The sequence below is a fragment of the Eptatretus burgeri genome, chromosome 8, assembly GCF_056783735.1.
Source record: "Eptatretus burgeri isolate ZD-2024b chromosome 8, Ebu_testis_v1, whole genome shotgun sequence".
Lineage (NCBI taxonomy): Eukaryota > Metazoa > Chordata > Myxini > Myxiniformes > Myxinidae > Eptatretus > Eptatretus burgeri.
This window is the reverse complement of record NC_140968.1, coordinates 29,479,697-29,498,115: the sequence shown is the minus strand read 5'-3', so window position 1 is coordinate 29,498,115 and position 18,419 is coordinate 29,479,697. Positions and strand designations below refer to the sequence as shown.

Below are 18,419 nucleotides of genomic sequence, written 5' to 3'. Positions count from 1 at the left end.
CTTGAAATCAATTTGTTCAACTTCTACAACATAATGTCAACATTAGGCCCGCACAGATGGGCGCAAGTGTAACACAACAAAAAGAGAAGAGATATTGTGATATTTTCAAAACTAAAATAAGTTTTTGAAATTCTAAATTTATTTGACAAGGTGAAACTTAAAATTCAAACATTTGCTTTGCGTAATTTCTTGGTAACAAATTTCTCCAAAACATCAGTAAATTGTAAATTTTTGAGAACATTTTCAATTGCCATGACAGCTCGTCTGCCAAGTCGTTCTTGTGTCGTTGCTGACCTGACATATTCTTTATGTGTTTCAGTCTGGAGAAACTTTTCTCTCCCGTCGCATTAGTTATCATTAAACACAAGTAAATCCGTAGTGCTATTTCAACATTCGGGAATGAAGAAGTTAATCCATTTTTTTAGCACAAGGGTGAAGATATCAGAAGCTTGCGGTGTTTCATGCTTGTCCCTGAATTCATCAAATTGCCCAACAAAGTTTTTAATGTGAACATTGCCCAACAAAGCAATGACGAAAGAAGAAGAAGGAAAGTTTCGATGGAATGAGCGATTTTTTTGGACAGGCCCTAAGCGAGTATGAGATCGTCACATTGTAATCAGGATTGCCAGTGCCAACGAGTTGGAAAAATGGGAAAGAAAAAAATTCCAGTATATTATACGGTATATTAATTGAGCCCTTTTTTTAAAGATAATTCAGCATACTTGTACTTTCATTCTGCATTTACAAATGAAGTAATTGTTCACAGTAAATTAATTTCACTTAATCTCTGGAGGCCCTCAGCTGGCGGAGGCCCCTGGGCTGCAGACCATAAAGCCCATGCCTTAATCCGGCACTGGGAGCTGCTGAACCACACAACAATCGCACAACAACCACACCCTGGGATATCAGACAATGTTTACTGTTGTCAAGGAATATCTAAGAAGACCTGATGTCTTGCGACCCACAGTTTTAGGTATTAATTTGTATTTTGTTCAAGGTGCTGGAGATAACTTAATTGCTTAATTCAACACAAGATATCATTGGATATTTAAGGTCCACCAACGGCAAGTGCTGGGTGACATGTCCCTCCATTTAACGTTCATACAATGGACAGTAAACACATTAATGCCTCACCCTTCAACACTATGTTGGTCGTTTATAGTTAGGTCGGGATTCAAACCCAGACGGAACAGCTCAGAGGTGAGTGTGCAAACCTCGAGGCTATCACAGCCCATAATGTGAATATATATATATATATATATATATATATATATATATATATATATATATATATATATATATATATATATATATATATATATATACTTGTAAGGAAATTAACATGAAACATTAACGATGTTCTTTTTAGCATTTATGAAGCATGAGTCTCATCTTTTGATGGATGTATGGTGCAGTATTATAAAAGGCCTCTAGCGAATGTGTCACCAGCTCGTGGTGCAAATCGAAATGGAAGTTCGAATGAAAGGGCTAAGCCGGGAAAATTTAACCTTATGGTGTTCCTGTGATGTACAATGTGTGCAGGTACTCACAGTCAATAAATAACAAGAACCAAAAGCTTATTCGTCTAATTGTACCCAAAGGCTCGAGGTGATCATCTTATTGTTCTGCTTTAATTTTCCCTGCAAAATCCACAAATCCCGCTTATTGTCTCTTTGATCGATTGTGTGTTTATATAACTAGATAATACATTACTTGGGTTTCCATGGAAACAATTGTTTAATCGCTAATTCAGGATTAAAATCTTTGTTTATGATGCATTCAGATGGGGTTGCAGGTAGCAAGAGGTTCACAATTTTAATTTTTTTTAACCATCGTCTTCTTCAACGGCCGCAATTATTCCCACGTTCTTGTGTGGTTGGTTGTGGTGAGGGGGGTTGTCCAAAATCTATCATGAAGCAGCTGGCTGGGCATCAACTTTGACTAGGTAGTTATGGCAGGAATTTTTATACGCCCGATATATTATATATCGGGGCATATTATCTGATACCGGTCGTCCGTCCGTCTGTCTGTCTGTCTGTCTGTCTGTCTGTCTGTCTGTCTGTCTGTCTGTCTGTCTGTCTGTCCGTCCGTTCCTGTCCGCACTCTAACTCCCAAAGTTTTCAACTTTCACGTTTCATATTTGGTACATCGGTACAGACTGTGGAGACGGTGTGTCGTGACATACATTCGTCATCTAAAGTGGTTGCCATGGCAACCAGGATGCTGTTTTCCATGTAGTAGCACAATTCTGTATATACCTTCTTGTTCGGGTGTATATTGTGCTCACTTTACTTGAGCTCTTGTTGTAATTTGTTCAAGTTGCCGGAAATATCTCGCCTAGACTTCACCAAGTACACCGTGGGATTTTTAACGTCCACTCACTAATTCCGGCAGACAGGCCACCCAGTTTAGCGTCTATCCGAGGGACAGCACACATATTGATGAATCACCCTGCCTGGATGCCTGGTGTTGGCTTAATGGTGAGGGTGGTGGGCTTGGGAAAGGAGGATTCTGAGTTCAAATCTCACGCAACTGTTGAATTAATACCAGGTGGGGTTGACTCTGCCTGTCATCCTTCTGAGGTCGGCAAAATGAGTGCCTGCATGCTGGTATCCTGTGTCGGAGTGGCGAGCTGTCCAGGATTGTGCCCAATAGCAAAGGAAACTGCTTAGCCAGCACCAATGCTCTGCACAGAGAGTGTGGTCCCAATCTCCTCTCTCTCCTCCTGCCTGTGACACACCAGTAAGACAGTTTATAGCTGGATCAGCATTCAAACCCACCTTCGACAACTTGGAGGCGAGTGTGTGTACTTCTAGGCCATCCTGCCAGCCCTTACTACATGGCACCAAATAAAATAAATTTATATATATATATATATATATATATATATATATATATATATATATATATATATATATATATATATATATATATATATATATATATATATATATTTCTGAACCATAATGTTTCTAAACCCAGCCCATTCCCTAACAAAACCAAAACGAGTATTATTCGACATACTATTAGGAAATTGTAGTCTGAGGCTGTTACACAAATCTGGTAAATGGCTGAACCCATTTGAAACCTGCTTTGGAGTGCGTGTTCAATTTTTGTGTTTTGCAGCATCGTTCGTGTTCATTCTCTTTGTAATCTCGCACTGTGTTGGAGAGAATTAAGTACAGTACTAAGATCCCAAGCTACTAATTAATAGTTCAATGAGGTCGATGCTAATGCTGTGGCCGACCCCACAACAAGTGGAGATTAATTGCCGGCAGTACTACAATACTTGCGGGCGGCACATACATCGATGTATTTTAGCAGTCGAAGCATGGGTAGTAAGTGCTGTGAATTATTTTCGTGCATATAAATATGTCCTTCTTTAATGCCTGGTCAACGTGAGACTCGTTAGGGCAGGAATTTGGAATTTGGCCATGGTGCAGGCGATAGCTCGCCTACCCAGGCAAAAATTATTTCCTGTAGGAATTATCTGCAGACTACTGTAGTAGGACCTGTTACCAACAATAGTATACGAGAGTACAACTCTCGTATACTATAGTTCTTACTGCAGCATTTTTTTCCTGAGTACTCTTCGCAAAGGACACCATGGGATCTTTAACGTCCACCAATGAATGCCGGCACACGGGACACTCAGTGTAACGTCCATCCGAGTGACGCACACACATTGGTGAAACACCAGACTGACAGTTTATAGCCAGGTCAGGAATCAAACCCAGGTTAGACGGTTCACAGGCGAGTGTGCGTATCTTCAGCCCAACTTGCCAGCTCCATTAGTGGATGCAAAGTGAAAATGAATATTGGACAGTAATTACAGCTTGGTAAGTCAGGCCTTTTGAGAGCTGGATCCTTTGTGCATTTTGCGTATTAATCACAAACTGCCTTCGCTTGATTAGCATAATATCTGATTTGGTGCAAAGATGGATGACTATGGTGTTTAAAAGTACATTGTAAGTGGTGGATTCACGCAATTCTAACTGCTTTTATTTTTGCTTTCTCTAAAGCTTATTCCCAATTCATTCAAATGTATATATGGACATCAGTTCACAAAGAACACAAAAAGAAAAGCCAACCAGGAATTGCATCCGGTACTCTAACATCGCTGTGGCAACAAACCGGAGAAGAGCAAAGCTAGTTTTAGTCGATGTTTCATTCATAACTGGTTTCTTTTCAGGCCTTGCTGCTATCCTTAGCACCTGGCTTCCTTTCTATCCACTTCACAACCATCTTCCATTCACGTGATGGTGCAAGGGGTGAAATGAGCATTGAGGTTTCAGATATAGGAATAGATATGGTGCAAGCATCATGCTTAAGGTTTACCGCTGCTTGGACTGAGGTCTATCTCTTTCTGGCAGTGATCAAGGAACTTGCCTATCGTACTTTACTGTGTGATATTTACCATAACTGCTGTGGTTTTGTTTAATATTCGGCAGTACCGTACTTCCTTTTGATAGGTAGCATTTTGTTGCCCCGTCCCAATTAGCTGTGGAGCATTTAAAAGGCAATCACAAAGTGTGGGCTGGCACGACGTGAAGACAAGACCATGTAGGGCGAACGAATTACCCCTTCCCTGAGGACCACTCATGAGCCAGCTGGGATTTTATTGCGAATCCAATATCTAATTTAACCTGAGACCCACTGCCCTTGCCAGTGGGCCACCATACCACAATCAAGAAAACTACCAAGAAGAGTTGAACTTGCACCTTAAATTTTCATTTTCGATTTTGTACAATGACAATCCAAACCTGGAACATTTTGCAAAGTATGATTAACAACTTTTCTGATCCAACCCATTTAATTATAGGTAGGGTCGTGTTTTTTTTTTGTTTGTTTTTTTTGCATACATACTCGAGGCACCAAGAGGCAGAACACAGAATGGATCAGGCCACAGCATAACAAAAGGAACAGCGGGAGAAGAAAGGGGGGATGCTAACAGCAAGGCAGGGGGAGAAAGAAGATGGGGACTGGCAAACAAGGGCTATGTGGGGAACGATGAGGGGTAGGGGAGAACGCAAGGGGGTGAACAAGGTTGATGCAGAAGCAAAATTTTGGGAGGGTGGGGATGGTTTAACGGGTGTAGAAAAGATGATGGTTTTGGATGGGGGTTCATTTGAGATGATGGTGGAACAGCTGTCTTGAAGACCTGAAGGAAAGAATAATGGGATTTAAGAGAGTCTGGGAAGTGGTTTTGAATAAATATGGATTGCCCAAGAGAGATCATGGCTGAGAGTGAGACCCAAGAGTTTGAGTAACTGAATCTCTTCGAGAGAGTTCTTAAGAAAGTAGATGGGTCGGTTTGCCATGTAGTCCTTTTGGGGAGAGAGAGAGGGGGGGGAGAGGGGGAGGGAAGAGAGAGGGAGAATTCTCAGGGTTAAAATACATATTCCAAGTGATTGACCAGTTTGTGATATTTGTCAAGGTCTGAAGAGAGGGTAGAGGCTGCTTGCTGCTTGTCTATCAAAAGAAGGAGGGATGTCATGGTGTCGGGTGGAGTCATCAGCAAAGAGATAAGGAGGATTTTCCAGAGAGTCAAATTGATCATTGATGAAGATTTAGAATATGATGGGACCTAGAACACTGCGTTGGAGCACACCTGCCTTAACAGGTAGAGGAGAAGAAAGTGTTCCATTTACTACATCGCAGTATGTTTTTTTATGGGTGTTGTTTGGTCTTCGGATCAGTTCTCGAGTCCAAGATGTTGCTACTGGTGAGGAAATTGCCTTGAAACAACTTGCTATCTCTTCATAAAAATCAAATCCGACTGAAGATCATTCCTCAAAGCTCACAACGAGTGTGTGACAACTCTCATGAGAGCCAGAAAACAACATCTGGCCAACTTCAAGATCGGACTTTCAAACTTCTCATTCCTCAAATACCTGGTGGTGTATTCTCAAGTCTACCTCCGGAGTATACTTCCCTCACTTCAAGTGACACAATACAGCCGACTCCATTTGTAAGAAAACTGAAGGCCTCAATTCTGTATTTACTTCCAAATCTTAAGTACCTTTTTCCCTTTATTTCCCCTACCCGACCCTTTCATACCCAACTGCTCCTGGACACTGTGTCCCACTCACTTGAGAAGGGGAGAGGCATCTGGTAATCCTAGATTCCGATTGTGCAACAGGTTCGGATGGAATCGGCACACGTGTCATAAAAATCTTCTCTGCCGCTCTTGCACATCTTCTTTCTTCTCTGTTCACCCTATCATTTGCCTGAGGTCATTTTCCACCTGCTTGGAAGTCAGTCAACACCAATGCATTACATCAATATGGTGCAAAAACAGATCCTCTTCACTGACCTGTCATTATATGCTAAGCTTATGGAATCCATCATTGTAGTTGACATCAAAACCTTCCTTTTCTCCAATGGCCTGATCTCAGACCATCAGTTCAGATTCTAAAGAACCATTCTGGACATGCTGCTTCAGCTCTCCCAATAATGGATGGAGACCTTCACTCTGTCTTTTGTTTTTCAGGGCCATCTCTCTGGACATATCTTGAGCATGGGATACAGTCTGACATCCCGCCTTCCTCTCCATACGCTCTGCCTATGCCATCCAATGCCAACTCCACCCTTAGGTTGCTGTCTTCCTCTACTCTCATGGACAATGAATGGCTCTCAAAGGAATCCTTTAATCTCCTTTCCCTGCCGGGGCTAGTGTGCCCCAAAGCAGTGTCTTGGGCCCAGTCCTGTTCCTCATCTTCATCAACAATCTTTCCAATTCTCTGGAAAAGTCGGCTTGCCCGCTAACGCGTAATCCTAGATTCCGTCCAAGCTGTTAGTTTTGTCCAAGTGCAAGCTAACTCTTTGCTGATGACTCACCCTCTGTTGTGACATCCCTCATCCTTCAGGTAGGCAGGCAGCAGACTCTCCCCTCTCTTCAGACCTTGATAGAATCATGAGCTGGTCCTACACTTTGAATATGTCATTGAATCCTGAAAAATCTCACACTCTCACTCGGTCTCTCTGGAAAGACTTCTGGACAATCATCCCATATACTTCCTTAACAATTCTCTTGAGTCACTCAAACCTATGAGCCCCACTGTCACCCATGATCTTTTTTGGGCAAACCACATATCATGTTGGGCCTATCACTTTCACATCGCAGACTGGTCTGTGGTTTCCATCTTCCACCACCTCCTTTCCGGCTTGGCATCCTCTGCCCTTTCTGCCTTCTCCTTCCCCTCCCCCCTTCCCCCAGGTTTTTGCATGGTGCACATTGTCTGCTCGTAACCCACTTCAGGTGAAATTCCCAAAGTCCAAGATTACTGCTCACCTCCATTCATTTGTTCCTCTTTTTTTTCCCCCACTTATAGATCCAGCTTCCTCATTCTCTTCAATCTCATCCTTCCTACCAAGCCTTCAAGACAGCAGTTCACCACTATCCCCCATCCATACTCATGATGAGCTTTCATTGTCATTAACCCATGCCAAGCCGACCTCTTTCCCTGTTTCTAGGTTATTGTGTTTCCCTGTGCTCCCTCGCTATCGTCTTCGATTATTTTTTTTTTGAGTGGAGGGGAGGGAGGGGTTTGATTTCTGCTACTTCCCAAGTTTTTCCTTCCATTTTGTGATTGAGAGCTTGTATCCAGCTTGTTCCCCTGCTGTGTCTTCCACCCCCTCCGCCTGCTCTCGTTCTTCCTTGCCCTTTCTTCATACAGGTCTCCTGTTTTGTCCCTTGACCTCACTGCTGATGTACCCCCCTCTCCCTCATTTCCAGTTATTTTCACTCCTCCACAAGTCTCGACTCTGCATGCAAAAAAAATCCATCACAAAAATGACAATTTTCAAATATGATTGCCTTGGCTTTTATTCACATGCATCGTGTGTGGTTCTGGCATAATGCCACAGCAGATCATTCCAGTGATTTGCTGGAGTGCATCCTGTAATCCAGCTCTCGCCGGGTCTTGGGGTGTGCAAATTAAGAAAATGCCCAACGTGCTGCTTTGTTTTTAAGTTCTTGACAAGGTTTGCTCTTCAATGATTGTGTTTTCGGCGCACATCCAGATGAGGTTGCCGTGTCTTCATGATGGCCAATCTGGACACGGCTTATCACATTATCTGCATTGTGTATCCATCTTGTGCTCCTTGATCCAAATGCTTTTCTGTCTTTTTTATTTATTTATCGGAATTGAAGCATTTTTACAATTCAAACCATTAAGTCGAATGATTTTGGGAGACATTTTGCAATATCGACGCACCGGCGCATCCTACCTTGATAAAGGTTAAGCCTTTATTGGCTGCATGCATCTGCACAACTCCTTGATGAGCACTCGGCTTTCCAGAACACAAAATTAATTTGGGGTGATGCTCAGTTGTAGAATTTTCAATTTGGAACTTTTTTAAGCTTTCCATGCTGCTGTTTCTGCTTGTTTTGAAATTCTCAGAAACACGGGCTCGAGTTTGTCTCTGGCCTTCATTTGGGTTTGTTCGCCTGCTCGCAGCACGTCTCTCTCCAGGCAGTATGCAGACGGTCTTGTGCAAACCAAGCCGGATTAATTGAAAGATGGACTGCGACAGCCAACTCAAACAGTGCCCTTCATTCCCATTGTCAGTGCACGCATCTTTCTGAATATAATCACTTTATTATCAAGCAGAGAACAAAATAGGCATTCATAAACACCTGTCGGCGTACATAGCAGGCATTTGGTGCCTCTGTATCTCTTGCTGTTTCCCTTCAGATCTTTAATAGTGTTGTAAGAAATGCATTAAGGGCGTGCAAATCCCGGTGCTGCGATTATTACAGGACTGTACTTACTGTGTTTGTACCGCTGGCATGAGGAATGCACTTGCTTTGCCTCACCCTGATTTTCACACGCACTACATTTGAAGAAGCATACATGTATCTCAGGTTGTGATGGCTCTTTAGTGACATAAACGGCCATTGAATGTTACCGAGGTGCATCCGTTCAACAAATTACGTTAGCTATCCCTTATAATATGCCTGGTGTTGGCTTAATGGTGAGGAGGGTGTTTGGATATGGACACCCAGCAGGATTAAAAACAAAACCTGTCAAAGGGCGGAGGAGCTCCTTGTGAGCCAACGGCCATCCATATCTAGTGCCCAACTGTGTCTGTGGACGTCCTCCTGCAGTTGGGTTACTTTTTTATTAGGAGGTTGGTGGCAGGATTTGCACTCCCTTCGCAGGGCAGCTCACCGGATGACGGGATTGGGGTAAAGCCTTCGGGACCCCCACTTTGATGATAGCAGGGAAACCACGGGGTAACATTCCCGGGTTAGATTGCAGGAGAGTGTGTCAGAGTGGTGCTGAGGTGTCGTCCACCAGATGGCGGTCTCCTTGGGTTAAACTGAGGTGGTCCCTTCGGGTGGGTGCCTGGAATGTCCTATCCCGAAGAGAGGATGATCACCTGTCTCTGTTATCATCTGAACTCAAGCGTTTGGACATCGGTATTGCAGCTCTCCCTGAGGATCAGAGACCGGATTGCAGTGAGATCATGGTGGGTGGTTACACCTACTATTGGTCTGGTCGCTCTGATGGTTACCATTCCCAAGGAGTTGCTGCAGCTGTGTCCAATAAGCTGACTCCAATGATAACTGAGGTAACACCGGTCAACGAGCGTATCAAGAGATTAAGGATTCGTCACTCCTTGAGGGTCATTTCCCTGGTCTCTGTCTATGCTCCGACTGAGGCGAGTGATCTCACGGTGAAGGATGCATTCTACGCCACGCTCGAGTCTGTGGTTGATCAGTGCCCCAGACGAGATACACTTCTAGTCTTGAGGGATTTCAATGCATCGACTGGAACTGATAGGGACGGTTATGAGGTGTGTGTTGGTCCCCATGGGTCAGGAACTATGAACCAGAATAGCACTAAGTTCCTTGACTGCAATAAGTCATGGACTTAGGGTGGCCGGTTCATGGTTTCAGCGCCCACAAGCTCATCGCTGGACTTGGTATTCCAACGCTGGCGGTGTGGCAAAGGAGATTGACCATGTCCTCGTTGATGTTCACTGGAGGATGATCCATCCTCCAGAACTGCAGGGTCTACCGGAGTGCTCAGTTCCTCAATGCTGACCAGCGGCTTGTTGTAGTAACTCTGAAGTTGCACCTTAAATCAAGGAGAATGGTACCATCCCAGCCGAGGCTGGATGTTGGCAAGCTCAAGGATGAGAGGGTAGCTGAGGAGTTTGCGAACAGGCTGAGTGGAGATTTGAGGAGTCTGGGTGCTTTGGGAGGTCCTGAAGAGTTGTGGAGTGCCTTCAAGTTGCCGGTGGATCAAGTCCTTGATGTTGCCGGTGGATGTCTTGGAATTCACCGACAGGCAAAGAAGAATTTTGTCCTCAAGGGACACTGGATACCATTTACCAGAGTTGCAGGGCCAGGCTCAATGGCAGAGTTGAGCTGTTCAGGGAGCTGAGGCGTAAAACTGTACGTGCGCTAGGGGTGGACAAGGAGGCCTCTGTGCGAGGAATCTATGAGGAGGTAGAGCATCAGCTGTGGTAAAGGGATTCTCGTCCTGCTCACAGGGGAATTCGCGCATTGCGTTCATCCAAGCCCATCCCTCGGAGCACTGCAGTTAGAGCAGATGGTGGTGGGCTCTGAACAGAGGAGTCTGAAGTGAAGGCCCGCTGGGCCGGTTACTTTGAGCGGTTGTACCAGGCTGATCCACCAGCTGTCGAGTTGGACATCAAGGGTGTTACAATCCCTGTTGCTGACCCTCCAATCAACTGGGGTCCACCTTCGCTTGTGGAAACACGGGCTGCAGTGAACCGGTTGAAACCGGGTAAAGCTCCAGGGATCTGTGGCATCCATGCTGAACTTCTCAAGGCTGGTGGAAATGCTGCACTCGTGTTGTTGCATGCAGTTTTGTGCTCTGCCTGGAACACATGCATCATCCCAACTGACTGGAAGAGGCGCCTTGTTGTCCCTCTCTGGAAAGGGAAGGGTGATCGCCAAGCTTGCAACAACTACCGAGGGGTGACGCTGCTCTCAGTGCTGGGCAAGGTCTTTGCTCGGATAATTCTTGATAAGGTTCACCACCATCTGCTTGAGCACCAGCGTCCAGAGCAGTCAGGCTTTACACTAAAGAGGTCAACGATTGACCGTATCCTTGCTCTTCGTGTCCTCACCGAACGCAGACGAGAGTTTCGGCAGGGGCTGCTTGCAGCCTATGTTGATCTCTGTGAAGCGTTCCATTCAGTGAATCGGGATGCCCTCTGGAGGATTCTTGGTCTTCGTGGGGTGCCACCACAACTAATCGATCTGATGTTTGAACTCTACTCTGTTACTAAGAGTGCTGTAAGATATAGTGGTACCATCTCTGACTTATTTCCAGTTGTTCCTGGAGTTCGTCAGGGGTGTGTATTGGCTCCCACACTTTTCAGCACTTGTATGGACTGGATTTTTGGGAGGATGTCAGAGAGATCAAGATGCAGTGCATTGTTTGGGAATGTCAAGATCTCTGACCTTGATTTTTCAGATGATGCAGTCATCTTTGCGGAGACTTTAGATATCCTTTTGGGGGCCCTCGAGGTGCTGAATGAAGAGTCGGCGCTGCTGGGATTATGGGTTTCCTGGGTCAAAACTAAGATCCAGGCTTTCAATGACATCTTGGATGCCGCTGTCCTGTCTGTGCCTGTTTGTGGTGAGGATGTTGAGGTCGTGGAGAGATTCACTTACCTTGGCAGTAATATTCATGTCTCTGCTGGCTGTGAGTCAGAGGTCAACAGACGTCTGGGTCGGGCCTGGGGGGTCATGGGTTCACTGGATAATGGGGTGTGGCGCTGCCGGTACCTGTGCGGGAGGATGAAAGTCCGAGTCTTCAGGTCCTTGGTGCTTCCAGTCTTGCTCTCTGGATGCGAGACTTGAACTCTGACCAAGAATCTGAGACGGAGACTTAATTCCTTTGGTACCAGGTCTCTTCGGAGAATTCTTGGCTATCGCTGGTCGGACTTTGTGTCCAACGAGCGGTTGCTGAGAGAGACTCAAATGAGATTTGTTACTTGCATAGTCCGTGAGCATCCGCTGCGGCTGTCTGGACATGTGGCTCGTTTTCCTGACGCTGATCCTGCTCACCAGATTCTCTCAGTGAGGGAGTTTCGTGAGTGGAGGAGGCCAATGGGCCAACCACTTGCCTCGTGGTTGCAGCAGGTTGATCGGCATCTCAAGGAGATGGGGATGGGCCAGGCATGTGCCTGGGGGATGGCCAGACAGAGGCCCCTGGAATACCGGTGGAAAGTGGACGCAGCGACGCGCTGTTCTGGCGCATGCTCCCATACCTGACCTGACCTGAGGTGCATCCGTTCAACAAATTACGTTAGCCATCCCTTATAATATGCCTGCTGTTGGCTTTATGGTTCGGGTGGTGGGGTTGACCTGACATGGTGAAGTGCCAGCTGTGGGTGCTACATCTCAGAGCATGCCATCCTTCAGGTGCCATTTCACCTGTCGCATACATGTTGATGTTGAAGCGCCCACTGTATACTCGAAAAGAGGAGGCAATTGTGTGCCGGTGCTTTGGACAACAATCCTCTGTTGGTGTGTTCACCATATGCACAATGAGTTGATGAAACTGAACAAACTCCAAAAAAGTTTTTGTAATGCCCATGACGAGTATTCTGATTCATTGCATTACCAAAGCCAGAAATGGGATTTTAATTGTTTTCGCTGGAGATATGTTGGAGTGAATCGGTCGGATATTACGTTGGTCGAGCATACCTTTCATGCCCTGAAGGACCCTGTGCCATCAGTGCTGCCTCTCTGATGAAATTTTGAAGGATATGTGGGGCAAGCTGTCCATATTAAAACTGTTCCCAGGTGTTTGTATCTGTTTGTGCATGTATACAGACACACGCGTTAACAAAAATCTCTGCTCTGTGAATCACCTACTACTGCTAGTGAGAGGTTGTGGATATGGTGCCAGCAAAATGGGCCAAATGGCCTCCTCCTGTGCCTCACTTTTATTGCACAAGGACAATAGGAAACATGCGTCATGGTGATCAATGCTAACATGGGAATGATTCATAAATACAATGATGTAGTTTGGCCTTTAACTTGTTTTCTAAGAATCATGATCTCATACTTGTATACTTCAGTCATGTGCTGCAGGAAGAGTTTCTGATCACCTCTTTTAAAAAATATTCAAAATTTCATTTATGAGTGACAGTTTCAGGAGACAACAGGGGACTTCAAATTCACGTTGCACATGCAATGCAATGTGGGAACCCGGGTGACGAGCCACCAGAGTTAAACTCTGAGTGTTCCATTTTTACTTACAATGGCTACGAACACGAGTTTCGATGAAAGAAATCCCGAAGAGTTGAAAATGGAAGAAATAAAGATCTGGTTGAAGCAGTGAGTTTGGCTCTGCAACTGGAATTGAAGCTGAATTGGTTACTACTTGAGTTGCCTTCACAGGCTGTTAGGTTGTCAATGTCACATCGAGTTGTCACACGTCATACGGTACCTGATCCACATGCCATTCACTTAATCGATCAATCGCGTGCTTTTTCTTTGTTCTCGAAGTTTTGAGACACCCAGAACTAGATACAGAAAACTTTGTTCTCCATTTGCTTACACAAGATAGTTGGACAGAGCAGCAGGATATATCCATGAAATTGGCATACCGCTATATTAAAACGTCTTTTTGACATTATTTATAAATATGTGAATCGTCGTGAAATTCCCAACTCAAATTCCTTTTCACCTTAAGTGAAACTCGATCGGTCATTTGGTGTCTTTCTTGGGGTTACCAACTTTCTTGGTTTTGGTGGAAATGTTGTTCCGAGATAGAATGGTGAGGAGGCATATAACTCTGGGGAAGGGTATAAAACAATTTCTCGAGTGATGAAAGTTCCCAAGAGCACAGTGAGCTCCATCATTAAGAAATGCAAAGAATATGGAACGACCCAGACTTTTTCTAGAGCTGGCCGTCTGACCAAACTTGGCAACCGGGCAAGAAGGACCTTGGTCAGGGAGGTGACCAAGAACCCAATGACCACTCTGACAGAACTACAGAGTTCATCGGCTAAGATGGTGGAACCTGCCGGTAGGATAACAGTTTCTGCAGTACTTCACAAATATAGGCTTTATGGGACAGTGGCCAGATGGAAGCCACTCCTGAGAAAATGGCACATGACAGTAATGGTTGGAGTTTGCAAAAAGGTATGTGAAAGACTCAGAGCATGAGGCCAAAGATTCTGTGTTCTGATGAGACGTAAAATGAAGTCTTTGGCCAGAATGCAAAGCGCTACGTCTGGCGGAAACTGAGCACAACTCATCACCCCATCCCAACCGTGAAGCGTGGTGGTGGGAGCATCATGCTATGGAGATGCTTTTGAGTGGCAGGGACTGGGAGACTTGTAAAGATAGAGGGAACAATGAATGGAACCAAATACAGGCAAATCCTTGAGAACCTGCTTCAGAGTGCAAAAGACCTTAGACTGTGGCAAAGATTTAGGTTCCAACAGAACAACGACCCCAAGCAGACAGCCAAAGCAACACTGGAATTGCCTCAGAACAAGAATCTGAAAGTCCTTGAGTGGCCCAGCCAAAGCCCAGACTTGAATCCCAAAAACATCTTTTCACTTTGTCATTGTGGGGTATTTTGTGTGTATCGGTGACGAAAAAAAAAACCCCAAAAATCTCAATTTGATCCATTTTAAATTAACGCTGTAACAGAACAAAATGTGAAATGGTCAAGAGGTGCGAATACTTCCTGAAGACACTGTATGTTGCACGGTCTTGGCAGGTGCAGTGGTCGAGGTAGATGAGGTTGTGCCTTGAAATGTATCTGAGGTTTTATTTATTTATATCCGGATAAATTTGATGGAAAAAACGTTTTCAAGTTTTATCCTTAAAATATATTTTTTTAAAACGATTGCTGGTTGATAATTCCTGAAGTTATTCCCCCATTTACTTCATTTATTTAAAACAATACCCCGTCGAGCAGAAATTGCAGCTTTGGTGAATTTCCTGGTGATGTCCTATCCTTGGAGGCAGCCGCGTCTTGTGTTTACAATTGCTATAAAAGACATGACGTCACAAGATGAAGTTGCCTCGCATAGACGACTGGGAGATTTTCTTACTGTGCAGTTTCTTGCTTATTGATGCATTCCTTTCACATAATCATGTGAATAATGTGTTGCCACTCATAGTCCTAAAGATCTCCTTTTTGTTTCATTTTGAGGGATCCATATTATATTTTACGCTCGGCTCTTTGAAACGACAACTCTTACAACTCGTTAATTTCACTCGTGCACCATGGTCTGCGCAGAGCGTCCGTTCGGCCAAAGGAGTTTCTTTCCTAGGTTTGCAATCATGGATGGATCCAATAATGGATGGATCCACTCCGATACAGAATTCTCAGCTGAAGGCGATTTCGGCAGGAATTATTCATTTGTTCAGTGTCGACGATAACTCACCTACTCTTCGTGGAAGACACTATGGGATCTTTAACATCCTCCATTTAATGTCGGTAGACAGGACGCCCAGTTTAACATACATGCAAGGCATGGAACACACATCGATGCCTCGCCCTGCATGTAAACACCGGGATGACAGTTTATACTTGGGGAGAGATTGAAACCCAGACTAGACAGCTTAAGTGTGCATACCTCGAGGCCATCCCGCCAGTGCCCTCTCATAACCGATGGCCTTTTATCTGGAAATTGCATGTGAAATGCCACCTGCACTGCATCCTCTTAACTGCATGACCTTGTGATGAAATGATAACATAAAAAGAAAGGCTCAGGTAGAGACTGTAAAATGGCGGAACCCCACAGGAGCACAACCAATTTGAGATTACATCTGAGAACAAAAGAACATGCATCCAACGCTTCATCGGCAGACTGACCTTCGACTGGGACTAAGCAGGACACATTTGCCAAGCCTCAAGGCACAAATGTGGATTTTTGTGCATTTTAGTAGGACATCGATTTGGGAACAAAAAAATGGACCTGTTCACCTTGTGGTTTTGGCACTTCTTGCAGAACTCGCACCGGAATTCTAAGCGAGGTCGTCTGTTTAACCGTTGCTTCCTGGTAATGTATGCACAAGCCTTTCGAGACTGTATAATTGTTTGACACATTTACAACAGCGGTGTGTTCCACTCTCTAGGCATCACACAGGAGTCCATCGAGAAAGCACGAACAGCGGCCGAACGCAAGTTGCTGCAACAACTTGAGGATGGAATGGACTGCCAGCAGAGGGATGATCAAGGAGGAACTCTGGTACGTGGAACACTCTCTGAAGCTTGGCACGATTCTTACACCGTGTGTCCTTGGTTAAATGTCTCCACCTCTGATCCGTCACCAGTTTTTACAGAATTCTCTTCATCTCAAGTCGCCACACAATGGCAGATGAGACTTTAAAGTGTTTCTTTAATCCCAGTATTTATCAATTAAGAACCTTTTCATTAAACTTTTCACGTTTTCCAGGCTGTTCCAACCTCAGGAGGTTTGCCGTTATTGAGTTAAAATGACATATGGCGTGTACACATTGCCAATTGTGTGCGACTATTGATCGTCTGCCCTTATTCTTTTATCCATTGCAAATGATTTATTCTTCAATTAATTTTGCTAAATGAAAATTGGAAATGCTTAAACTTGTAAATCCATAACATATTTACTTGGAATTTCCACTTTATTTTGCTCAGTGTGACTAAACATCCCAATAGATGTGTCCCAGGTGCTCACGCTCACATAATCAGACCTTCCCGATTGTCAGACCTCACGCTTGGTCGGGCTCGACATTGCTGACTTCGGCTGACCTTCCCTTTCTGCACATTTTGATTTTGTTGTTGTTGCAGAGGAAGATGAGACTGTCTTTTAGATATGTTAAAGTTCTTGGCCTTCATCGTGCTGGTGTATTTTTTTTTTTTTTACCCCGCGCATCCGAAGCGGAAAGTAGAGCTAAGCAATTGATTCATGTCCGTTCGTCTGTCTGTAAACGTCAGTTTATGATCGAGGAACAACTTATTTCAATTGATGTTTTATGATGAACACGAATCGGAGCATGAATCGGAAAATGAACCTGTGGATTCGCAGCACTGTACTTGATCCCTGAATTCGTCCCAATCACACATGCTGTTGTGTGACAAGGAGGGAGATAATATTTTTTACTGTTTGCCTGTCTGGTAGTGAAACAAAATTGAATAATCAGTCCAAACTAGAAACTTACTGTTTTTAAGGACTTTATAAAGGACACAAACAACAGGCACGAATAACTAATGTGACATGTTGGAGAGGGTGATGCAATGGATACTGCGTCAATGGCAGTAAAACGGTTTGTAAACTCTATAATTCATTTATTTATATGACTTTTACAATCTGTATTTCATTTCATTTGAATTATCTACTTGACCACGGTAAAACACAAATCAACTTCTTGTCACTTCTAAAAACCTCTTCCGTTTAGCAGGACTTGGGCATGTTAAATAGAGTGGTGTGTAAATGTGATGGATAACACTGCTTCAATATGACTAACCTTCCGGAATTTTTTTTTTTTTAATGATCCCTAAAATCATGACTGTTAAAATTGAAGTGTAAACTTAACACTGCACAGGGTAACATGTTCTATGAACTCTCTATTTTGTAATCTGCTGAAGTCCATTGCCGCATGCTGTCCGGCTGCTGGCAAATTGCTGTCTGTTATGTGTACGTCACAACGTCCTTTTCTTCAAAACGAGGCTACCGGGAAGAATTTTATCAAATTCATACTTGCATTTTCCTCCAAATTGTAAGTAGACTCAGTTATCACCACTGCCACTGAAGGTGGATTGAGGTTATGTTTTCACCCCTGTCTGTTTGTTTGTTTGTTTGTGATCAGGATATCTCAAAAAGTTATGGACAGATTCAGACGAAGCTTGGAAGACATGTTGAGTGTGTGACAAGGAAGAAATGATTCAATTTTGGTGAAGATCCGAATCCGGATCTGGATCTGATAATTTTTTAAGTGATTCTTCACCATTGAGTGATGGGGATAAACTGATATGAAGCACGATATCTCAAAAACTTGTGGACAGATTCGTATGAAACTTGGTGGACAAGTTGGGTGTGTGACAAGGACGAATTGATTCGATTTTGGTGAAGATCCGAATCCGGATCTGGATACAAGAGTTATTTAATTTTAAAAGTGATTCTTCACCTTTGAGAGATGGGGCCAAAAACTATATTGTACTGTATAGCTTGATATTTCAAAAATGTGATGGGCCCGATATGTTCTCATGGATCCGGCCTGTTCCTTCACCCTCTCATAGCGCGGCCCAGCGCAAGGCTCCCATCCTCAAGCGATCCTCCAACCCAAGCCTCCGAGTATACGGATTATAGGCGCACGCCACTACGCCCAGATATATATATATATATATATATATATATATATATATATATATATATATATATATATATATATATATATATATATATATATATATATATATATA

At 44.0% G+C, this 18,419-nt stretch overlaps 1 protein-coding gene across 4 annotated transcripts in view; it reads left to right on the top strand.

Moving 5' to 3' along the window:
* The window catches only part of LOC147021426 (protein phosphatase 1 regulatory subunit 16A-like), a 218,272-nt gene that overhangs the window by 154,572 nt on the left and 45,281 nt on the right, over nt 1–18,419 (top strand). For all 4 annotated transcript variants that reach the window (XM_085891353.1, XM_085891351.1, XM_085891352.1 and 1 more), the window contains one exon: nt 16,097–16,209. In XM_085891353.1, the coding sequence (XP_085747479.1) occupies nt 16,097–16,209 (113 nt within the window). The remainder of the gene's footprint in view (nt 1–16,096; nt 16,210–18,419) is intronic.